The sequence below is a fragment of the Oncorhynchus nerka genome, linkage group LG7, assembly GCF_034236695.1.
Source record: "Oncorhynchus nerka isolate Pitt River linkage group LG7, Oner_Uvic_2.0, whole genome shotgun sequence".
Classification (NCBI taxonomy): Eukaryota; Metazoa; Chordata; class Actinopteri; order Salmoniformes; family Salmonidae; genus Oncorhynchus; species Oncorhynchus nerka.
This window is the reverse complement of record NC_088402.1, coordinates 21,796,625-21,822,502: the sequence shown is the minus strand read 5'-3', so window position 1 is coordinate 21,822,502 and position 25,878 is coordinate 21,796,625. Positions and strand designations below refer to the sequence as shown.

Sequence of the window (25,878 nt, the reverse complement as noted above, 5' to 3'; positions counted from 1 at the left end):
GTAGTTTAGCATCTGCTTCATCTGACCACTTTTTTTTTATAGACTGAGTCACTGGTGCTTCCTGCTTTCATTTTTTCTTGTAAGCAGGAATCAGGAGGAAAGAGTTGTGGTGGGATTTACCAAATGGAGGGCGAGGGAGATCTTTGTACGCGTCTCTGTGTGTGGAGTACAGTTGATCTAGAATTTTTCCCCCTCTGTTTGCACATTTAACATGTTGATAGATATTTGGTAGAACTGATTTAAGTTTCCCTGCATTAAAGTCTCCGGCCACTAGGAGCGCCGCCTCTGGGTGAGTGGTTTCCTTTTTGCTTATTACCTTATACAGCTGACTGAGTGCGGTCTTAGTGCCAGCATGTCTGTGGTGGTAAATAAACAGCCACGAAAAGTATAGCTGAAAACTCTCTAGGCAAGTAGTGTGGCCTGCAATTTATCACAATACTTCAGGCGAGCAAAATCTAGAGAATATTCAAAAAGATGATTGATTTGTCCGGCGAGAGAATGTTTATTATCAGAGCAGAATGAAGTAACAATATAGCAGATTAATGTTGAAATGTGAGTCACTGGAACCGCTGCTGGCGGACTACATGCAGGCATCAGGTATCCAATGTCGGATTCAGCCAGTTGATACTGTAGTGTACTGTATTGTGATTTGCCTAGTACCTCAACTCCTCCAAAGAATTAAGTACAGACTAGAGTTAATCAAATACAAATCACTGACTGGGTCTTCATCGCTGTTGCTCTAAGATTGCAACTCAGTGCAAATGCATGTGCCAATTGAATCTCAACAAGGAAACAGTCGGTAATTGTATATGATTTTATTTTATAAAAAGAGTATGGATTTCAGCAAACAAAGACAGTGTCGTGTCTTACCTATCATTAAATGTGAAGACATATCAAATCAGTTCTCTAGGTTTAATTACGTGATTAAACTAATCATGTAAACATTCATTAACTAGGAAGTCGGGGCACCATGGAAAATGTTGAGATTAAAGTTATAATTTTCCCAATATAAAACTCTTCAGATATTTTAAGACTATTTGATCAGATAATGAATTTATTATTACCTCATCAGTTCTCATTACAGAATGTCGCAAACTCTTGGATATCTGCACGAACCATAGTTTCCAAAATGAATCGGCAATATACATATTGTCTAAATGATTTGGCATGAAATGTACATTTCATCACGGGTGGTTTTATACTCTGGAGTAGAAAAGGGCGGTTCCATGATGACGACGTAATGTCTATGCGCACGTACCAAATTAAACGCACTCAACATGACTGTCCACGGACCATTCCCACATTCTCAAAAGTAGAAATATTGTTTAGTTCTCTCATTTTGGGATTAGGAGTTTTAAACTAAGAGAAGCTCTTTTCTGATAGACTCTCTCCCTCAATACTGCATGGCAGTTTCTACCATGTGTCTTACCTGTCGTAAAGCCATAATACTGGAGGGGGGGGGGGGGGGGGTGATCCTCCCCCCAGGGCACATCATGACAACAGGCACGCAACATGAGCACACAAACAAACATGAGCACACAGTTTAAGAATTTACATTTTGGAGTATCAATGCATAGCGAATCAGAGGTTATTTTCAAATAGTCTAGGCTGGCAATACCGTAATCTTGGTTTTCATCAGAGCAGAGAATCTTGTTTCTCATGGTCAGAGTCCTCATGTTCTGAGAGTCTTTAGGTGCCTTCTGGCAAACTCCAAGCGGGCTGTCCTGTGCCTTTTATTCAGAAGTGGCTTCCGTCTGGCCACTCCACCATAAAGGCCTGATTGGTAGAGTGCTGCAGAGATGGTTGTCCTTCTGGAAGGTTCTCCCATCTCCACAGAGGAACTCTAGCGCTCTGTCAGAGTGACCATTGAGTTCTTGGTCACGTCCCTGACCAAAGCCCTTCTCCCCCGATGGTTCAGTTTGCCAGATGACCAGCTCTAGGAAGAGTGTTGGTAGTTCCAAACTTCTTCCATTTAAGAATGATGGCCACAGTGTTCTGGGGGACCTTCGATGCTGCAGACATTTTTTGGTACCTTTCCGCAGATCTGTGCCTCGACACAATCCTGTCTCAGGGCTTTACGAACAATTCCTTCAACCTCATGGCTTGGTTTTCGCATGCACTATCAACTGTGGGACCTTATATAGACAGGTGTGCCTTTCAAAATCATGTCCAATCAATTGAATTTACAACAGGTGGACATCTCAAGGATGCACCTGAGCTTAATGTTGAGTATCATAGCAAAGCGTCTGAATACTTTACATAAGTTATTTCAGCTTTGTCACTATGGGGTATTGGTGTAGCTTGAAGAAAACAATGAATTCATTACGTTACAGACTGTAATGTAACAATGTGGGGGAAAAGGAAAGGGATTTGAATACTTTCCGAATGCACTGTAGTTAACTAGCCAGGCTACAAGATGTGTTGAATTGGCTGTCTCGTCTTTATTTTACAGGCTAGGCCTACATGCTGCAATGTCTCCCTCTCCCGGCCCACTCGCATACATGCAGCCGATGCACCAACCATGACTTTTACATGATTTTCATTACCATATGAAGCCTGTTTGCTAGAACTGTGCAAATAACTCACTAATTAGCAAGGAATATCAACAAATGTGCACGTGTGGCTAAACACGGATCTCGCAACCAGGGATGATTGAAAGATCGCTCTGCCTATCAGTGCAATCCTGCTCCGATATTGGGAGAACAGCAATACATTCCATCCAGACACCACTGATTCTATTCTGATCAGGGAAACTGTTTGATATGGTGATGTGAACTCAAATCTATAAAATGTTAATGTCGAGCCCTAAACACACAACATAATTCACATAATTTCAGAAGAGATGGCGAGTTGCCACAAAATAGTGACAGGATTATTGCACAACATACATACGTCATTCATAAACATAGGGTGTTGTGTCGACAGTACATGCACATTGACCAGGCACACAAACAAAAGCAAGAACAACGTGAGAGACAGCAAAAAGAAAACAGGAATAACAAATTTAAAAACACTGAATTAGCTGATTTAAGAGAAGGTACTATTTACCAATTTATGTAGAATCTGAATCATCCCATGTAAAATGCTGTGGTAAGCATTTTAACATACAAGGACAGGGGGCTTACTGACTGTACCCAGAAACAGTTTCCAATATCCATTAGCATACCGCTTAGAATGAAGCCTATGTATTGGCCTAACAGACCTGCTACACTGGATGTGCTACTTAAGCTGAGCAGCGACTGACACGCTCTCATTGTTGTCAATGAAACCTGCTACACTGGCTGCGTTAGCAGGGTGGGTCTGAAGCGTAAAATTACTCTCTGGTTCGTGTTTCAAGAATTTGTCATGTTGCTCGTGCCCGAGACCACTTGCTGGAGTTGCATGCACTGGGCTGGCGCGACCTCCAGTATACTCAGCCTGGTGCTCAGCCATGCTATCAGCTGCCCCTTTAGAGTCAGATGCCACGTCCTCATCTGGTTTGGCTTTAGCTTTCACTGGAGAGGGTTTAGCTTCTTGCGAGTCATTGCCTTCTGTTGTGGATCCAACTTCAACTGGTTCTTCTTGCATATCTGCCTGAATGTTGGTATTACCCTCTACCGTTAGCGGGTTGGTATCCTCTGCATCAGTGAAATCGTCCCAACACTCTGAGATAATCTTGTCCTCGCTGTACCGCCAGTCGGTGTTCCTCAGGGTCTCCACGTACCTCCTGGTCGGTTCCTTTTGCGGCCTGGGGGGGGGGCTCCTCTGGCCGACATAGGTCCTGTCCTGGTTGGCGGCTGGTCCTAGTCGGCGTCTAAGCGGGAGAGGGGAGTATTGAGGGGCGTCCCCCTGCCTGTGGGTTGTGGTCTGTCCCTCTCAGACGGGCCTCAGGCATGGGCTGATCCAAGGCTGGGGGAGAGGGATCCCTGGGCCCACCGACACGCAGCGGTCTGGTGATGCCATGCTGGATAGCGGCCTGAGCGCTGCCATACATGAAAACCTGAGGAAAACATTTACTGCTTCAGGGACAGGCAGGAACCAGTTAGTATGACTGCTGGGTGAGTCAGGATCAATTCCATTTCAGCACAGGAAGTAAATAGAAATACTTGTTCAAGAATTTACCACCAATTCACTTCCTGATTTGACAGAATTGAAATAGAATTGACCCCAGACCTTGTGACAGTGTTTCTTTGCGTGTGCGCGTGTCCTTACCAGGATGGAGAGCACGATGGTGACTAGCACAGGGATCTGCAAGGTGACCGGTAGGTCCTTGAGGAGGGCTCGTAGGAACTCGCTGATCCCCTGACCAATGTGCTTCAGAGGCTCCGTGAAGAAGGTGGTGATGGTCATAGTGATAGCCTTCAGAGACAGAGAGATGATGCATTATCACACTGCATCCTACAGGTCCAGGAAATAGGCTAAAAGCTAGTTGTCAACAGGGTTGGGGTCAATTCCATTTGTAGCTCAAGTTAATAAAACCCACACTGCAGTCAGACACTGAATTAGATTGATATTGCATTGTTAAATAGACAAAGTTTTAATAAGTGAACATGGCAATATTTACATTTGAGGATACTCAAATGATTAATTGAGTGACAAGAGTAAGGTATGGTGACGATCCCGCAGTCCTGGCCTGTTGAATAGGTTAGCCGTCAACAGGGTTAGGTCAATTCTATTTCAATGCAGTCATTTCTGGAAGTAGACTGAAAACTTGAAGTGGAATGTCAGTTTACTTCCTGAATTGGCTAAATGGAAATGGACTTTCCCAGGTCACCAAAAATAGGTTACCTTAGTTGGTGGTACGAGAAGGATGGGGTTGACCATGAGGACTTCGTAGTACATCTTACAGGGATCGTCTTGGAGAGTCATGGCACCTCTGTACCAATCTGTGGTACAGGCAGAGAGGAGTACACTACAGTAGGCTTCACGACAACAAACCGATGTGCAGTAAACTTAATGCAACAAAATTGTCAAGATGTATAAGACCATGTGTATTAAGCTATTTTCTTAAAAACGGCATTATATTATTTGCCAGAAACGAGTGAGAAGTCATGTGTACTTTATTGTATAGTCATGCACCAATGATTACGAAAGTATGATGCATTCAATAAAATGTAGCTTCACTTATATTTCTGAGATGATGCAAATCTGATCCCCCTGTGGAAAGGTGTGATGCCATGCTCACGTGTTATTTTTACATCTCACCCTTCAAGTTATCCCACCAGTCAATTTTCTTCCTCCCAGTGCATTTTGCGTCAACGCCCTCCATCTTCACCATTTTGTTTTGGTGCTCGGCAAACGCAATCTGACAGGTCGAGAAAGTCCAGTAACGTATGGTGGATTAACATGGTGTCATTCGTGTGCTGGAGGCTGGTCTAGCAGTAGTGCCGCCACCCCCAGGACCACACACACAGTTAAAACCCCAGTACTACGCCTGCTTTAATCCCTCATCTCCCAATCACAACTAACCAGTCACAGTCGAGCTCTCCTGGCAAGAAATGTGGTTTCTCTCAAGATATTCCTTGGTAGTGTTCCTTAATTCAGTTGACTGAGTTTTGAAGAATAGAGACGGCATTTAAAAATACCTGAAATAACTGTGCTATAACCCCCCCCCCCCCCCAAAAAAAAAAACATTATTTGCAGAGACCTGAAAGAATATTGTAGTGTTTAGCCTACACTTTTACCCTCAGAACATGAACCAATCCTGAGTCAGGAAAACCCTACAATGAAGGATGCCAGAATGGCCACTGGCAGTTAGAGCTTTGCACCTATTCTTTCAGATAATTATATTAATTTACTACTGAACTTTAGTCAGACAGTAAGGGGTAATTAGCATGTGGAAATGTGTGTGTGTTAATTTACCTTGTAGAGATAGAACCAATTCCAGACCAGACTGATGAAGAAGCAGATGGCAAAGATTCTCTTGAACTGGACAAACCAGGAGACTGTAGACCACAGCTCACTGCAGATGATGACCACTATGATTAAGACCAACACAGACACCTGGGAGAGAGATGCCCTTTAAATACAGTACCTTCAGAAATTATTCACACCACTTCAACATTTTACTGTGTTACAGCCTGAATTCAAATAGATTCTCACCCATCTACACAATGACAAACTGAAAACATGTTTTTAGAAAAATGTTTGACTGAAAATTAAATATCTAACAGACATACCAGTCAAAAGTTGACACCTACTCATTCCAGGGTTTTTATTTTTTTACATTGTAGAATAATAGTCCAGACATCAATACAATTAAATAACGAATGGAATCATGTCGTGACCAAAAGTGTTATCAAAATATATTTAACATATATTCAAAGTAGCCACTCTTTGCCTTGATGACAGCTTTGCATTCTCTCAGCAAGCTTCATGAGGTAGTCACCCTGAAAGCATTTCAATTAACAGGTGTGCCTTGGTCATTTGTGGAATTTCTTTCCTTCTTAATGCGTTTGAGACAAGGTAGGGGTGGTATACAGAAGACACCCCTATCTGGTAAAAGACCAAAGTCCATATTATGGAAATAACAGCTCAAATAAGCAAAGAGAAACGACAGTCCATCATTATGACATGAAGGTCAGTCAATGGCTTTCAATTTCAAGAACTTTGAAAGTGCCGTCTCAAAAACCATCAAGCACTATGATGAAACTGGCTCTCATTAGGACCTCCACTGGAAAGGAAGACCCGCAGTTACCTGTGCTGCAGAGGATAAGTTAATTCGAGTTACCAGCCTCTGAAATTGCAGCCCAAATAAATGCTTCAGAGTTCAAGTAACAGACATCTCGACATCAACTGTTCAGAGACTGTGTGAGTCTTGCCTTCATGGTCAAATTGCTGCAAAGAAACCACTAAAGGGCACCAATAAGAAGAGACTTGTTTGGGCCAAGAAACACAGGGAATGGACATTTGGTCTGATGAGTCCAAATGTTTGGTTCCAACTGCCGTGTCTTTGTGAGACGCCCAATAGGTGAACTGATGATCTCCGCATGTGTGGTTCCCAGAGTGGAGCATGGAGGTGGTGTGATGGTGACACGGTCTGTAATTTATTTAGAATTTAAAGCATACTTAACCAGCATGGCTACCACAGCTAGCCTAGTGGTTAGAGCGTTGGGCCAGTAACTGAAAGGTTGCTGGATTAAATCCCCGAGCTGACAAGGTAAAAATATGTCGTTCTGCCCCTGAGCAAGGCAGTTAACCCACTGTTCACCAGGCGCCGAAGAAGTGGATGTTGATTAAGGCAGGCACCCACACCTCTCCGATTCAAAGGGGTCGACACATTTCAGTTGTACAACTGACTAGGTATCCCATTCTTGAGCAATACGCCATCCCATCTGGTTTGTGATTAGTGGGACTATCATTTGTTTTTCAACAGGCTGTGTAAGGGCTATTTGACCAAGAAGGAGAGTGATGGAGTGCTGCAGTGCTGCATCAGATTACCTGGCCTCCACAAATAACCCGACCTCAACCCAATTGAGATGGTTTGGGATGAGTTTGACCGCAGAGTGAAGGAAAAGCAGCCAGCTCAGCATGTGGGAAGACTGTTGGAAAAGCATTCCAGGTGAAACTGGTTTAGAGAATGCCAAGAGTGTGCAACTCTGCCAAGGCAAAGGGTGGCTATTTGAAGAATTTTAAATATATTTAGATTTATTTAACACTTTTTTAGTTACTACATGATTCCATGTGTTATTTCATAGGTTGATGTCTTCACTATTATTCTACAATGTAGAAAATAGTAAAAAAATAAAGAAAAACCCCTGAATGAGTAGGTGTGTCCAAACTTGACTGGTGCTGTAAGTATTCACAACCCTGAGACAATACAGGTGTTGTGTTTTTTTTAACACCTTTGGCAGCAATTACAGATTTCTGGGTAAGTCTAAGAGCTTTGCACACTTGGATTGTACAATACTTGCCCATTATTATTTTCAAATGTCTTCAAGCACCGTCAAATTGGTTTCCCATTTTCAAGTTATGCCATAGATTTTCAAGCAGATTTAAGTCAAAACTGTAACTCGGCCACTCAGGAACATTCAATGTCTTTCTTGGTAAGCAAGTCCAGTGTAGATTAGGCCTTGTGTTTCAGGTTATTGTCCTGCTGAAAGGTGAATTCATCTCCCAGTATCTGGTGGAAAGCAGACTGAACCAGCATTTCCTCTTGGATTTTGCCTGTGCTCCCCAGTCCTTAACAATTACAAGCATACCCATAACATGATGCAGCCAGCACTATGCTTGAAAATATGAAGAGTGGTACTCAGTAATGTGTTGTACAGTATTTGCCTCAAACATAACACTTTGTATTCAGTAGAAAAAGTGAATTGCTTTGCCACATTTTTTGCAGTTTTACTTTAGTGCCTTGTTGCAAACAGGATGCATGTTTTAGAATATTTTTATTCTGTACTGTCTTCCTTTTCACTCTGTCAGTTAGGTTAGTATTGTGGCATAACTACAATGTTGATCCATCCTCAGTTTCTGCCATCACAGCCATTAAACTAGTTAAAGTCACCATTGGCCACAGTGAAATCACAGTGGTTTCCTTCCTCACCGGCAACTGAGTTAAGGACGCCTGTATCTTTGTACTGACTGGGTGTATTGATACACCATCCAAAGTGTAATTAAAAACTTTACCATGCTGAATCTATCAGCACTTCACTCAGAGCGTGCAGCTCTCCAGGCAGTATGGGATATATGAGTCGTATTTCTTTGTGCAATTATTAGTAATGAAACAAAACACCAGAAATACACAGCCAATGTGTATGGTGAAATAGACAGTCTTACCCGCCAATACTTTAATCTACCCGCATTTGCCAGGTATAAATTTTATGCCATGATTGCAAAACCTCGCTGGTGTTTGTGGTTGAAATTCACTGCTCGACTGAGGGACCTTACATATAATTGTATGTGTGGGAAACAGAAGAGTTAGTCATTCAAAAATCATGTTAAACACCATTAATGCGCACAGAATGAGTCCAATTTATGTGACTTAAGCACATTTTTACTCCTGAACATATTTAGGCTTGCCTCAAAGGGTTTGAATACTTAGACATATCAGGTTCTCATTTTTTATTCATTTGTAAAAATGTCTAAAAACATAATTCCACTTTGACAATATGGGGTATTGAATTTAGGCCAATGAGAAATAAGCTCAGTTGAATACATTTTAAAATTCAGGCTGGAACACATTTTGACATTTCTGAAGGCAGTGTAACGTCAATGATAAATATTCCTGCCGCTGTAATGCCAACGAGTAGTGTCAGTTCGGTCTCATTTGTCTTGAATTGAGTTTAAATTACTGCTCTGAATCGTAGTGGTTTATTTCTACTAATGATTAACACAAATGTGCCATTTAGCTTTATGCGCTTCTCAGTCAGTCATTGCGTACTAGAGTCAAATTGAGTAGATCAAGTAAAGACCTTTTGTTTGTATATCCTGTTGCCTCCCAGCCTATCGTCTTCGCTTGTATGAACGTCAAAAGACATTTCCTCACGTTAAAACACGTTTTAATTTTTAAAAATTTCATCCTCAATGCCTGTGTAGCCTACTTTACAAACGGTCTAATCAATTCCTTTAGGCCAGGGATGGGCAACTCAAGTCCGCTGGGACCTGATTGGTGTCACTTTTGCCCCAGCCCAAGCTATCACACCCTGCTCCAATAATCAACTAATCATGATCTTCAGTTTTGAATGCAATTGGTTTAAAACCAGCTTTGTTTGCCAGGGATGGGGGAAAATAATGACACCACTCCGGCCCTGAAACTGGAGTTGCCCATCCCTGCTTTAGGCAAACCACATAAAACGTGGTCTGTGCAATTATAAATCCATTTAGTTTTCAGCATCAAAACCCTAGCTCTGCTACGCATTCTCACCTTCATGACTGTGTCGATCTCCACACCAAAGGTGTCCTCAAAGTGCCATCTCCAGGCCTCGTAGTCATGTGGTTTGAGATCCACCAGGATCTGACTGAGGGCATTGTCCAGAGCCCCCGTTCTCCAGGTGTCCATTCCCTCCAGAAGCTTCCGGATCTCCGTCACCGCTTGCCGAGACAGTTTCACTTTGGCGTCGTAGTGGATATCGTTCTTGAGATCGGTGGGCTGGTGGAAGGAATGGGAAAGGAATAGTACAACAAACGTATATGCACTTAGCATAGAGAAAGCATACTACATTCCAAGGTGGTAACATACATTTAAGAAGGTGGATAATACACAGTGGGGAATTGTTTTACATAAAGAGAATAAGATGCATTTATTGTCAGCGTTCATATGAGTTGAGAGAATGCCAAAACGTACCAGGCCAACTTTTTCAATCTCCTTCAGAAGCTTGGTGAGGAATCGCTTGAACACTGGGTTGCTTGACGGCTGCTGTGCAACCTGTGTAATCTTCTTCTTGTACTCTCCAATCTTAAAAAAAAACAACAGAAAAGTGACTTTGCCACCGTTTAATGAATAAGCATTTGAGATGTTGTCCAAAATAATGTTTGATGTTGAAAATCCGTTTCCAACACTAACCTCTCTTTGTAACCCTTCCACTTTGTTGTTGCACTCCCTTACTTCCATTTTATCCAAATCCTGGCTGTATTCCCTTCTTTTGGTGGGTACATTAGGGTAATTGTTCAGCTGTGAAGATTACTTTCATTTAGTTATCCAATTACATTAATATCACGAGACAAGACAGTGTTTGCTGTATTTTCACATTTCATGATTTTGTTTCATATAGTTGCTATAATATGAAAAATGAAAACACCAAAGTAATAGAATGATTAACTCATGTCACGGAAACATGCATTGCACAGCTGCTTTGTACTGTACCTCAGCAGGCTGAGCAGGCTTTCTCATGGTCTTTGAGCTTGCATCGTAGTTCAACATATCATGCGGATCAAGCCATTCGTCGTCGTCCATCTGCCCTTGAGCAACCAGCAATAGGCTGCATACAGCAACAGTGAATATGTGCATCACGACCGCACTTGTTGACGTCTTCATGTTAAAATGTCTAACGTTAGCCAATGGAATAGCTAGCTAACCAACTACAGAGACCTAGGGGCTTTTAAACCAGAAACAGACACCCTAAATAAACCCAACAGAGCAATAAACATCAATGACAACATAGCTGCATATTCTTCTGAGCCGGTGTAACTGAACAACATTTACGTTAGCTAACGTTAGGCTAGCTACACAAACTATACATAGTTCCTGTAGCTAGCTGCTATCAAATCAACAACGGGAAAATTAAATAACAACTAGGTAACAGACTAGCATAGAATTTACCATAAATAATATACTATATGGATAATGTACTAAACGTAGAATAGGCTAGCAACTGACAATCCGTACTATTTTCTAACGCACAGGACTACCAACTTTTGAACACAGTTTGCCTGAGATTCTTCTTCGTGTAGCTTTCAGTTAGACTATGACGACGTGTTGCTTATTAATGCCATTCGCAGGTCGGAGTGCGTATTGCACATTTTGCAACAACAAAAAAATGTGAAGGGAAAGAAATGTAATTGCGTCACCATCTAAACCTGCACAGATACACTATCCCCAGTGCTTGACTTGGACTGAAATAGGTGGCTGTACCCCTTTGTGGGTGCTGGTACTGTTTACATTTTTTATTTAAACTTTATTTTTATTTATTATATTTTAATAAAGGTGAAAAAAAAAAAAAAATTTTAACTAGGCAAGTCAGTTAAGAATAAATTATTATTTACAATGACGGCCTACCTGGGAACAGTGGGTTAACTGCCTTGTTCAGGGGCAGAACGACAGATTTTGACCTTGTCAGCTCTATTCGATATAGGAACCTTTTGGTTACGCTCTAACCACTAGGCTACCTGCCGCTCCACATTTAGGTGCAGGAGCTCCACAATACTTTTCAGTTAATATTGTATAAAAGGAACAGGAGCTCAAAAAGCAAGTCACCCACTGACTGTCCCCAAAAACCCACCACCCACCCCACTACTTTGCCCCTAAACAATCCAAGACCTTCGTAAAATGGAACCCTTTGTCTCAAAACTTCCTATAGATCTTCTGCACTAAAATGTCTCACACCCAAATATTTCTCTGCTGCTGCAACTACCACACTTCTGTGATTTCTGCTCCATCAGTACAGTGCAGTTTATCACCATGGCTATAAACACAAATAATCCAACCTTACTAAAACTCATCCTCGCTCTCTCTCGTGGCCTACTCACCGGGGTCCTCCCAGTCGACACACTCACCCGTGGGCTATCCTCTTCTCTCTTCACTGTCTCAGCACAGGAAATGTTCTGCCCCACTTGAACTCTGGCAATCTCAACATGTTTCTCTCTCACAGGGCACTTCGGATCCCAAGTTGCATGGGCACCCACACAGATTTTGGCTTTCAATCCTCAATAGCTCTTATACAAAGTATGCCATGACTACAAAAATGATATATTCTGACTCGGGGCAGGATGGACAAAAATCCACTGCTTTTCTTGTTGAAATTTTGTGGGTGTTTTTCCTTCGGCTTTTGATCTTCAATGACACTTAGACAAAATGTGCCTATGGAAATTATATATTTTGAATCAGAGGATGGGCAAAAATCCGCAATCTATTTTTTAATTTTATTTTTTAAGGTGTGGATAGTTCTCCATCAACCCCTGATTCAGGATATACCATATTCATAGTCATGGCATGTTTGATTCAATAGCTATTGACGAGAGAAAACCAATCCACATCCATGGCTACTCCCGTCTCTAGTAGGTGATCTAGAAGTGTTGGAGAGACTACAGAAATGTGGGGAGGGTGTTGATCCATCTGATTGATTTAAGACACATCTGGATACAGTTCCAAGGACAGGACGTACTTGGTCAGCATTTGTAGTGCAGAAATGTGGGGTGGCAGTCAGGACACGTATTACAGATCATCTGGCTGTATATACGGCAGAGTTGATGGCCATACTGTTGGCCTTGCAGTGGGTAGAGGAAGTCAAGCCAGACAGAGTAGTTATTTGCTCTGATTCATGTGCAGTGTGGATGAGTCTCCAGTCCTTTAGGTCACGTAGCAGACAAGACCTGCTTTATGAGGTGCTACAAACCCATGGCAGGATGAGACAGATGGGTATACAGAGAAGATTTACTTGGGTCCCAGCCCATGTGGGGTTGGAGGGGAATGAGGTAGTTGATGTACTGGCTAAACAAGCACTTAGTAGTGGGGATTTGATGTTGTAGTTTCAATGAGCAAGGCAGAGGCAAAAAGCCTGATATGGACAGTGATGGTGCAGAGATGGCAGGAGAAGTGGAATAGAGATACTAAAGGCTGGCATTTATTTCAAGTACAGAGGAAAGTCAGGAGGGGAGGACGGCAGGAAGGGACAGAAGAGCATTGTACAGAGGAGGCTATATTTACAAGATTAAGGGTGGGACACAGCCGGTTGAATAAAACCTTAAATGTGATAGGAAAACATCCAACAGGAAAGTGTGATTATTGCCAGGAAACAGAGATCAGAGATCATGGAGCATGTATTGCTACAGTTTGGGCAGAATCAGAGGGAATTTTTATTTATTTAGCCTTTATTTAACTTGGCAAGTCAGTTAAGAACAAATTCATATTTACAATGACGGCCTACCAAAAGGCAAAAGGCCTCCTGTGGGGACGGGGGCCTGTGATTTATTTTTATTTTTTAAATACAGTATAAATAAAATTACAAAACACACACAACAACAAGAGAGAACACAACACTACATAAAGAGAGACCTAAGACGACAACATAAAAAAGGCGACAACAGGAAGGTACCAACACAACAACATGGTAGCAGCACAAAAGAGAGAGGCAGAAATCTAGTATGAGGGAGAAGGGGATACAGGAAATTAGTTTAAAGAGTACATTGAGTAGAACGTCATTAGGTATAGTCTCAAATATTTTGTTATATTTTTTATGAACAAAGGGGCATACAGGTAGGATTTAGTTTATTCATCTTTGGTCCACACTCTAGTACAGTAGGTGGCAGTAATGCACCATAACGTTGGATGTCAACCGCTGATAAACGCCACCGAAGAAGAAAAGCAAAAACCGAATATCCACATTATATTCCAATTTTACCTCATTAAGTAGTAGGCAACAGTGACAGCAAATTAATTTGTTGACAATTATGTGTCGAAAACAGCACTACAAGTTGCCGTGCTGCTTGACAATTGAGGTCATAAACTTTGATCAGCGGAGAAAGAACTGCCTGTACTGTCTGCGCATCCAATCGCCTTGGTCCGGAACACTTACTCAAGCTTAAAATCTTCCGCGATTCAGGTTATGGAATAAAGAAAACGATGGCACTACAGGATGAAGCTGCCACGGTTAAAGCTTGTGATGTAGAATTGCAGGCACATATGCTCTAATTTCAACACAAATTGGAGGTAAAGTTGAATAGTTAACTAAATGAATATACACTGGATTAATTAGAAAATAACATATACTAAAAAATATAAACACAACATGCAACAATTTAAACGATTTTACTGTTCATATAAGGAAATCACGTACTGCCAAATTCTCTAAAACTACGTTGGAGGTGGCTTATGGTAGAGAATTAAACATTAAATGATCTGGCAACAGCTCTGGTGGACAGTCGTGCAGTCAAAACATGAGACAGCACAAGGTGCACCTGTGTAATGATCATGCGGTTTAATCCGTTTCTTGATATGCCACACCTGTCAGGCGGCTGGATTATCTTGGCAAATGAGAAATGCTCACTAACAGGGATGAAAACAAATTTGTGCACAACATTTGAGAGAAATAAGCTTTTTGTGGCTATGGAACATTTCTAGGATCTTTTATTTCAGCTCATGAAACATAGGTCCAACCCTTTAAATTTTTGTTAAGTATAAGTACTTTTTTTCAACGCAATAGAAATAAGAGGGAAGGGAAAGGGGATACAGTCCAAACAGGTTATTTTTTTACCCCCTTAGCCCTAATGCTAACCACTTTCCCTCGGGTGAATCCCAGTTGAAAACGGCCGCAGTTTGATTGTCATCTTAAATTCGAGGTCAAATTCACAAACGTTGACCCCTCGGCCCTCGATTTAGCAAGTGAAGAAACTTGGCACATACCTACTTGTTAACAAAATTAAGGGAGTTTCCTTTAAAATTATTCATAAATATTATCCTGCCAACCACTATATGAAGAAGTTTAAGGAAAACCAACTCAAATTGCTCCTTTTGTAATGACCACCCAGAAACAGTGTTGCGTCTTTTTTGGCATTGTATTCTTGGAAGAAAACTGTGGCAAGACATCAGTAGATTTATAATTTAACACATTTATGAAGATTTTACACTATTGTGGAAGGATGTACTGCTTGGATTATTTACATACGATAGAAATAAGCGGAAACATTTTTATGTAATTAATTTCATTATTCTTTTGGCCAAATTTCATATACACAAATGTAAATTTACAAACAAAAATAACAAATTTTCTTACCCTACAATAAATTGAACTGTATTTTAAGACAGTTAAATACTCTACTAACAAAAAAAGCTGTTAGAATTGAAAGTGTATGTATGTCCCTTAAGGTCCTTGTGTAATTGTAATGTGATATTGTACCCCCTAGCTCGATTGTCCATTGTTTATGATCTATATAAACTTGTGTTCCCTCAGTGACTTTCTCTATTGATTTGTTGTTAATAAAAACAAAATATATATATTTTTTTTAATTAATGTGCTAGCATTTTACCTCATACATCTAATTGTGCTAATGGCAAAGTTTCATATTCATAAATGTAAATTGACTAATAAAAAAAAAACACTCTTCCGTGTTGTCTATAAGGGAGGAAAAAAGTGAAGAACCTTGGCCACTTGCGAGGTTGATATGACCCACAATTCAATGCAAACTGTTGTCACATGTCAAACTGTTGGTCGCAAAGGGTGACATTTTATCAACAAGGCTGCATTTTCAGCATGTCCGAAAAATATATATAAAGACATTGATTTTAGCATTGGCAAATTGGTTTAGTCGCGTAGTGAGGAGCCTATAAAAACGTTGCTAAATTCAGAAACATATTTTGGGGAATTCTGAAATTTATTGGAATAAATGACCAAACTATAAAACCAGCTAGCCAGCTATCGGTAATTGTAGCTAGCTAGCACTCCTGTCAGGTAGCTATGTTAGATTACTAGGGTTGCGTTCCACACACTTAAAAAGACACACCCTCGTCCACTTTCCCTCGCCCTATGCCCTTGGCGTAATCGCCATCTAGGAGGACAGTCCAAATGATTAGCAAAGCAAGGGAAGTTTTCAATGTAAGCCCCTCGGCCCTCGTTGTTAGTCGTTAGTCAGCTTTGCAAGTGTACAATTATGTTCACTCCGTGGCCTGAAACTCCCCATAATTCAATTCGCAACGATTGTACATCCGCTAAGAAAAGTCAGCAAAAAAACATCAATGGAGAAGTCAACATACAAGTGTAAGTATAAACGAATGCAAATAAGTTATAAATTGTGCTACTAATGCACGACAGCACAAACACGTCTCGTAAAAAGTAAATACGTTTTTGTTTGGTTATCTTTTGGAAATTGTAGATAAAACATTTTCCTTCTTCAGAAGTTCCAGCTAGGCAGGCTAACGTTAAATAGTTCATTATTTTTCTAGCTATCATACAGTAGACGTATATTAAGAATTATATATTTAATATAAGTAGACCTCATAATTGACTGTAGCGCATATAAAGCAGCAACAAGCTACCGGTGGCTGAAAACACAATCATAGCGGGATGAACGAGTGACGAATTTCCGCCCAAGGGTGGTCCATTTAAAAATAATTCCTTCCTCCCTGTTTTTAAATTATTATTATTTTTATATCAAATCAATACATAAAGCACATGAGGGAACACAAGCATACATAGATTACAAACAATAGACAATCGAGCTAGGGGGTACAATATCACATTACAATTACACAAGGACCTTAAGGGACATGCATATACTTACAATTCTAACAGCTTTTTTGTTAGTAGAGCATTTAACCGTCTTAAAATACAGTTCAATTTATTTTTATAGGGTATGAAAATGTGGTTTTCTGTTTGTAAATTTACATTTGTGTATATGAAATTTGGCCAAAAGAATAATGAAATTAATTACATAAAAATGTTTCTGCTTATTTCTATCAGAAGTCATCAGAAGTGTCCACTTAATTTGAGGGCTGAGGGGATAGGTTGTGTCTTTAAATGTTTGGACCATAGTCTTTTACATTAATAGCTTTGTTTTTAAGCTCAATTTCAAGATTTCTACCAAGGATGTTGCCTCTCCGATCATCACTCTCCCTCGCTTGGGCAAGGGATATTTAAGGTACACTCTGATGTGACAACGTAAAACGTCACTCAGCATCTCAGCCCGGAGTACATAGAAAGAAGGAACAAGTTGTGGCCAACGATCAAGATAGCATGAAATGAGGGAAAGGCTGCTTACTTCGTCGGAGGACGAGGCTTCATCAAATCCATATTCCTCCCTAAAATCTCACTAGAAGGAACAGGTTGATGGTTTCAGCCATGGTATTCTCATTTTCCTTATGTTGTTTATCTAACAAGCATCAGGTGACTCTTTTTCAGGAATACTCAGGTATTTCAATTTATTAGTTTATTCTTGTATGATCAGAAGACCTATTTTGTTTACAAACTTACGAAGAAGATTGAAAGCTGTATTTATTTTATGTATACAGTAACTAAGATACTGTTTTAAAGGGCATACAGGTCTGCTCTGACTTTACACGGTTATTGTTCTATTTAGTTATTAGTACTTTTTCCAAAAAAGGTCTTAGGAACGTGTATATGTAAAACATTTTTTATTCATTTTTTTAATGATCAGTTTTCATATGCACTTAAAATAGTAGGTACCCTTTTATTAAAATTATTATTTGTTATTTTAATTCTCAGAATAGTTCCTGATTACACTGAAGAGGATCTTTAGTCTCTCTTACGACAAGAACCCCTGCTTTGGTCTTGAACATAATTTTCAGTTGAGTTGAATTTCAATGCCGGATAACGTCTAGATCAAAGGTTATGGAATAAGCTATTTTCACTTTAAATTGACTTAAATGGTGCAGATCTCAGTTCCTTATCGTTTACGTTCACTGCTCCTACGTCTTTGACTCATCCTACTACAGTTTATACTTTTCTATAATCTTTGTTGTTTTGTCTTTGTCTATATTATCTCTTAATGCTAGGGGGTTACGAAACAATGTGAAGCGCAAGGCCTTATTTTTATTTGCTAAACAATTTCGAACAGGTTTTTGCTTTTTTCAAGAGTCACTCAATTTCAGCTGATGCCAACTTCTGGAGGTCACAGTGGGGCAACGATATTGGGCTCTCCCATGGATCTGAACGCTCTGCTGGTGTCACTACAATGAAAAATACCTTTGGTGGTAATATTCTACACTCAGAATGTGACCCCTTTGGTCACTTTATTTGTCTTGTGATCAGTTACAATGACATTACACTCATTATTGTAAACTTCTACGGGTACAACACCAAACATGAGAATGATGAGTTGCTTGCATCTATAGAGAAACATATACTTCATTGGTTATCTACATTTCCCAAATTGTTATTATTGATAGGAGGGGACTTTAACATTACTATAGATAATTCAACTGATAGATGGCCCCCAGGTAGACCAACCAATCAGAATTTGGGTTTAATACTTTTTATGGAAAAGTTTGATCTTACTGATATATGGAGAGAGAGGTTTCCAGCTGACAAATCATTCACTTGGAGTAACAAAACAGTTTACAGACAATCCAGAATAGATTTTTGGCTTATATCCAAATGTATTGATAGTGAGTGTGTTACTACACATATTTGTACTACTCCCCTCACAGACCATAGGGCTGTTTACATTGATATCAAAATATTTACCCCTTATACTAACCTTGGTAGAGCATCCTACTGGAAGCTAAATAGCTCATTATTAAATAATGATATAATTACATTTGAGGTTAAAGATCTGCTCTCACACTTTTGGGAAAGGGCTTGTGAAGAAAAATCTTATTGCAAGAACTGGGAGCTCTTTACATTTGAGGTGTCCAAATACCTTAGGAAATATGGTAGTAATCTTGCTAAGACCAGAAGAGCTGAGGAGGAAAAGGTGATCATTAAGATAACTTCCCTTTCTCAGAGGTCCCCAGTGTAAGGAAGTGCTATTTCTTATGCAAATGACCAGCTTACTGCTATCACATTGCTATAACTCCATTAAAACCGGTAGCGGCCGGTCTGTCTGAGAACAGTAGGGGATAGATTTAATTTGTATTTCTATTGTGTAAATCTATCCATTAAAACTGGTAGCGGCCGGTCTGTCTGAGTACAGTAGGGGATAGATTTAATTTGTATTTCTATTGTGTAAATCTATCCATTAAAACCGGTAGCGGCCGGTCTGTCTGAGTACAGTAGGGGATAGATTTAATTTGTATTTCTATTGTGTAAATCTATCCATTAAAACCGGTAGCGGACGGTCTGTCTGAGTACAGTAGGGGATAGTCTTAATTTGTGTTTCTATTGTGTAAACCTATCCATTAAACCCGGTAGCGGCCGGTCTGTCAGAGAACAGTAGGGGATAGGGCTAATTTACCATACTATTGAGAGAATTTATCCTTAAACCCGGTAGCGGCCGGTCCGACAGAGGATAGGTCAGGGGGAAAAGAACAGTGGAAGTCTATAAAGAAGGTTTGAGAGGGGACATCGCTGGACATTGGTGTGCCAGCCGATTGGCCAGTACTGTCGTCGGACGGTGTGTCTCACAAATCCTGACCGGTCAACTAAAAAGGGTAAGCAGACACCTGTTGTGAAAAACTAAAGTTCTGCACATTGGAGTTATCCAAATTTAGTTTTGTGAGATACCTGTTTGATGTAAGTTACTAAATTTAAACTATTATGATGTGTGAGATTGGAAAATAGTTGAGAAAGTAATATCTCCATTGGCAACTGCAATTTTATTATTGATCAACCATACTTAATGGTGCATTGTGTATGGGATGTACTAGTATGCCTGGCTGGTAGGTGGTAACAGAGAACACTTACTACATGTATGAATGGTGGGTAACGGGTGACCACCAAATCTTGAATGGATAGTCTGGGACTACATGTATGATTCATTCTAGTTGATTATAAAAGTGTGACTGGATAGTCTGGGACTACATGTATGAGTGGTGGGTAACGAGTGATCACCAAATCTTGAATGGATAGTCTGGGACTACATGTATGATTCATTCTAGTTGATTATAAAAGTGTGACTGGATAGTCTGGGACTACATGTATGAGTGGTGGGTAACGGGTGACCACCAAATCTTGAATGGATAGTCTGGGACTACATGTATGATTCATTCTAGTTGATTATAAAAGTGTGACTGGATAGTCTGGGACTACATGTATGAGTGGTGGGTAACGAGTGATCACCAAAGTGCGAATAGAAAGCCATATGATGCGAACGTGATGTATTAGGCAGGGCCAAGTGTGAATGACGGATATTTAAATTGATTACTCGGACTTGAGACCGATTTAGCCTTCGGGAAAGGGTCTCTCTAAGGTCCTAACAAAGCATAGGTGTGTGTGAAGTACATGGGGTAGTGAAGAAAAGGTGATAATCCGGGGGACACTAGGCTTCTTAATACCTTAGGGGACCCACAGTGCATAATTGAGTTCTTACTTTAGACCTAATTGGGGGCCGATTTAGCCGTAGGGAAAGGGTACCACTTGGGTTTTAGTAAAGGCATAGGTTGTTGACAGTATTGTAGTGTACATAAAATGTCGTTGGAAATAGAAAAGGTGTTGAAAACGCTGAAGTCCACTCTAGAATTAAATGAAGGCAGAGAGGGCAAGGAGTGGAGGAGACGGGGTGAGAAGCTGTACAGAGAATGGACAGAAGGCGGGGCCATTGCATCTCCTACTGGTCTGCTTGCTGGGGAGAATGAAGATTTGTGTGTGTATGGTGTAAATGGAAGTTTACTGGCGTAAATGAAGATTTGTGAGACTCAAATCGTGTGCATGAAATACGCTTGATATTCAGTCGGGGACTAATATCGGTATGAATGAGGTCGGGGACCAAGCGAGTGTGGTACATTAGGTATTTCAGTTGGAGCCGGTACCGGTGAGAATGTTGAAAAAGTCGCAGGCTTGCTGATGAGAGTAATATCATAGAATATTGAGGGGGTGTGCATGACTGTTGGAAAAGGTGTTAAACTCTATTAACGTAAAATTCTGTGTGTAGATTTATATTATGAGGTTTGAACTATACTAATATTGTAGAATTACATAATCAACATCTGAACATACTTACGTTAAACATTAATTGAGCCACTGAGTAATAGATAAGGTACGGGGTATACACTAGGTACGGGGCGACGGGTGTGGTCGATGTAAGACGGGAGTGGTGTTCTAACCAAGTGCTGAGAAATAAGGTAGATTTATTTTGTTCTTTTAATTAATTGACACAAGTACTTCCCGGTTATTGATTTTGGTTTGATTGTTCAGATAACACCACTGAAATTAAACAGGAGGTTAAGGTATACTAACATTAGAATCTGTTTTCATTATGGGGAACAATCAAAGGCCCGCAGAGGGGATTGCAGGCTGAGGCTCCTACATGATAATGTCAGAACAGAAGGATAATATACTAATCTTACCTAAGTCATTATTTAGAGTAGGTAAGGTTGTTACCTGGGCAGAGCCAGGTATCAAAAGGGGGATGGGTAAATTGTGGTCTAGGATAGGATGGGGCCTATTGGATAAGAAACTAATAATTAAAAAAAAAAATGTAGCTAACAAATGGGCATAGAAGTTAAAGATATAATCAGATAAAACATATGAGAAATTGTTTGTTAACCAAGCCTGTATGTCCACGATTTTATGCATTACAGGTGAACTACAGGTGAAGTCACTCAATCCAGTCCCAGAGGCTTGGGGACCATAGCAAAGATTCCTGGTGACAGCTAGCTGAAAGAGCTACCCAGATTCATATCGCACGGCGGGAGGGTAAGACACATTGGCACTGTCGAACAATAAACAGTGTTCGGGAGGAGAACTGGAATTAACAGAATTCCGGGGGCCATCTCTCGAATGAAGTAACCCTCCCTGTCCTGTCACCCCTGTTTTTGTTCATAGAAGTGAAGATGTGTCTGGCTCTTGCTAAGTGATGTGTTCTTGGGGAAAGGGTGGGGCTTCAAATGGAAGCTGTTCGTCTGAGCTGTCTTATCGTGGGTGACATATTCCTGATACAGCACGTCCTACTTGAGTATGCGGAGAGTGGTAATTTGACCCATGGTTTAGACGATGAGGATTTTGTTCCAAAATAAGCATAAGAGATCCCTAGATCTGGGTAGACAGGAAGTTAGAGTAGAGATTACATGATAACCGACTTCGGACAGTTCTAGGATTGGAGAAGAGGGTATCCTTATAGCATAGGGGATCCCACAAAGGTGGATAGGTTTTCCATGATATGGGAAAACCTGGGAGCACTGTTGAACTTTGTAAAGGTGATGAAATCCTACTAACCATCAAAACTATTAAGCTCTCTGATGCAGGCACTTACACCCTCGGACTACAAAGGACGAGGACAGACATGATGGGTGTGTTTTTTATTAAGGTGCTGCCAAAACCAGAGGTCCCAGACGAACCAGAGCCAGACACACTCCTCTACCACCCCTGGACCGAACCTGCCACCTACCACCACTGTGTTAAAAATACCATTCAGGTAATTAATGTTAGGGACTATTCGGCTATTGATCAATTAGGCACTGAGACTGGTTTTGATGGTAGGGACAATTTGTGGCTGTCTTATGAGGTACACAGCTAAAACCCTGAGAAGAAAGGACTGCATTATTTGTAGTCATGCTAGACCTGTTCTGGCTACACACCCATTTGCTGTAGGAGAAGGAGAGGGGTGGTTGTGTATTCTGAGAAGTTTTTACCAGGTTAAGCCCAATTCAACCCTCTGTTCCTCTTTGAGCCTTGTGTTTCCTGCAGTACCTCCTCATCGGGCCTCTTGGGGTGTTAAGGCATATGGGGGCAATTACAGTTGCATCACGGGTACAGGTAATGGCATTGATTATGGGAGATTGCCTGAAGCTGATTGCAGTAGTAACATAACCATTAATTCCACTTGGCCAGTTACAGGCCTAAACCAAACTAGTGGTCTGGCTGATGTGTGGTGGATGTGTGGAGCCAAAAGAGTGCTGAGACCCATTCTTAGAGGAGAATGGCAAGGTACGTGTGGTCTGACCAGTTTGATAATTCCACTGACCATTGTTGATGTTACTGCTGAACAGCTGTTGGGTTCTGTATCCAGGGGACCTGAAAACATTCCATCCCATGGGAGACATAGACGTAGTGCTCCATGGACAGAGGATGTAGTTGACATACACACTAACCTGTTGGGAGTGCCAGTGGGGGTTCCTCATGAGTTTCAGGCCTTGGGTAGGAATGATGGACTCTGGCACTTACTACCTATTATGGGTCCAGCCATAGTGGATGCTAGACAGACTGCATGGATTAATTATATCTACTATAATCAACAGCGTTTTGTGAATTACTCCCGTGATGCACTCACTGGTATGTCTGAACAGCTTGAGGCCACATCTGGGGTTTCCAGACAGAATAGACTTGCCTTGGATATGCTTCTTGCCAGTCAGGGGGGCGTCTGCAAGATGTTCGGTAAACAATGTTGCACGTATATTCCTAATAATACCAGTCCAGATGGTAGTATATCTAAGGCCCTTAATGGGCTTGATGCACTACCTGCTAAGATGAGGTCCATGGCGGGGGTGGAGGAGTCTGACTGTTCAAATGAGTTGGGAGCCTGGTTTGGTAAGTACACTGGTATGGTGGTTACTGGATTTCTGACCCTAATTCTTGTATTATTTGTTATTGATGTGATGTGCTGCTTGCATCATACCGTGTTTTAAGAAGTCTGTTACAGATGTGGTGAAGGCTTCAGGCATGATGCCTTTGCTTGATGCTCCAGTTGGAGATGCTGATACGGAAGCATGCTTTCAGGGGAGGATGGGACTGACTGAGGATGACACATGGTATGCTGTGGGTGAGGTAGTAGAATACATTTTACACCACCACAGTTCCTTGTTATACATTTTTATGATAGGTTTTCTTTCCAGTATGTTTGTTCTCCCTGTTGTGAAGGTTTAGAGTCCCTGGGTGGCAAGGAGCCCACCTGGTACAGGATAGGAGTAGCTGAGAGGACCAGATGGTTTATAATAATGCTTTGCTCTGCTTTACTCTGTTTTCCATGACCAAAGTTGTATCCTATATCTTACATGTCAATAAACAATAAAGTTTTATCCTGTTTTTGATAAGTGACACCCTTGTGGGTGACAAAAGGGGGAAACAAAAGCATATATCACTTGTCCATTTTTTCTATTTTTCTTGGTTGATTTTTTCTTTTCTGTTTTTCTGTTTTATTAATAATAAACTTTTTATTATTTTCATGAAATGCTATTAACATATTACTATGTTGGGACTGCTAAAATAAAGGATAATGAGTGACACCCTAGCGGGTGTCAAAAGGGGGACTTAAATTTCACACCATTTTCTTTTGTTCTGTTTTTGAATGAGCTGTTGTTCTCTTTTGATATGAGGGTTGTAAAGTTCCTAGGTGGCTGGTAGCCAATCTAGTACATAGTGGGATCGAATGGAGGACATGAAGGTATTTTAAACTTTGTAACTGTTATATGATTCATTGCTGAATTTTTGTTCACACCCTTAGGGGTGTGAAAAAGAGGGATCGTTGGATCTTGTGTTTTACATTATAGCCATTACCATATATATGATTGAATATTATCTGCTGTTGGCTTGTGTTGATGTATGTAAGTGTTTTGCAACATAGCTGACTTGAAACATTGTTAAAAGTGTCAGGGCCAGGGGACTTTCTCATGCTGGAAAAATACAGAAGGGAGGGCACATTCAGAGCGTGGGGTTGCGAGAACAAGCGGTCTTTTGTTAGATAACAGGAGCCAGGTGCGAGATAACGGTATGGAGCATGAGACCCATCTTTCAGTTTTTGCAGCCATTTTAGTGTTGTGCGGCTGCTGTTGCATTCCGTGTATTCGCTCACTCACTACTAGAGTTATAACTAAAGCCATTGACCCAACAAGCCCTTCCCAGATGTACCCCCTTTTAGGGGATACGGAACCCGAATATGAGGAGGGGGATCCCGTTGCTTTTACTGCTTTTTGAGCTTCTCCATTCTATGTCGTGCCTCTTCTGAATTGGGAAGAGGGGGCATGTGGACCATTCCGCCTGACTTGCCTAGTTTATGTCACATCTCTTAGGAGATGTGAAGAGAGGGAATCACAAAACCTTTCCTTCTGGGAAAAGTTTTCTTTTTGTGTCTGGATCTAGTTAGGTTGTGTCACGTCTCTGGGGAGATGTGAAGAGAGGGATTTGTAAGGAAGTGCTATTTCTTATGCAAATGACCAGCTTACTGCTATCACATTGCTATAACTGAGACAACGTATTTTCACAGTAAAACACACACAGCACACACACATTACACACACTAACTGCCGAGGACACACAGATAAGACATACACCCACACATTGGGAGGAAGAGACACAGCCTTGACTTGCAGACACAAGCACACACACAATCTCCTTCCTAGCCGAACATTGTGTGACTGAGAACGACACGACGAGACCCGGAGGAACGACGGACGGCTCAACAGGACCAATCCAAGAAGACAACACCTCAACTGTGGCCAACCAAAAGACCGGGACTTCCAGACTCAACCCACTTTCTTTACTGTACATAACATGCTTGCAATCTGTTATCGGGGCTTCTTTCTGCTGGTTCCTTGTGAGCCAAATGAATGAGCCCGTATACGTTGTACCAGATATCTTTACTCTGAATAAACTGTCGCTTGTCATACAATTTACCACCTTGTCCGAATCGATCCTTGACCGG

General features: G+C 41.0%; 1 protein-coding gene and 1 long non-coding RNA gene across 2 annotated transcripts; one reads left to right on the top strand and one right to left on the bottom strand.

Moving 5' to 3' along the window:
• Positions 1 to 799: 799 nt before the first annotated feature.
• Positions 800 to 11,358, bottom strand: LOC115131321 (chloride channel CLIC-like protein 1). The gene is given in 10 exon segments (XM_029662937.2): positions 800 to 3,829; positions 3,831 to 3,979; positions 4,192 to 4,338; positions 4,768 to 4,865; positions 5,185 to 5,284; positions 5,842 to 5,982; positions 9,842 to 10,066; positions 10,262 to 10,372; positions 10,481 to 10,588; positions 10,781 to 11,358. Coding segments are annotated over 10 exon segments (1,860 nt in total). The 5' UTR covers positions 10,952 to 11,358; the 3' UTR covers positions 800 to 3,219.
• A 4,445-nt stretch (positions 11,359 to 15,803) lies between these two features.
• Positions 15,804 to 25,849, top strand: LOC135572431 (uncharacterized). The gene is made up of 2 exons (XR_010464292.1): positions 15,804 to 16,385; positions 21,824 to 25,849. It is a non-coding gene; the product is annotated as an uncharacterized LOC135572431 (long non-coding RNA).
• Positions 25,850 to 25,878: the final 29 nt, after the last annotated feature.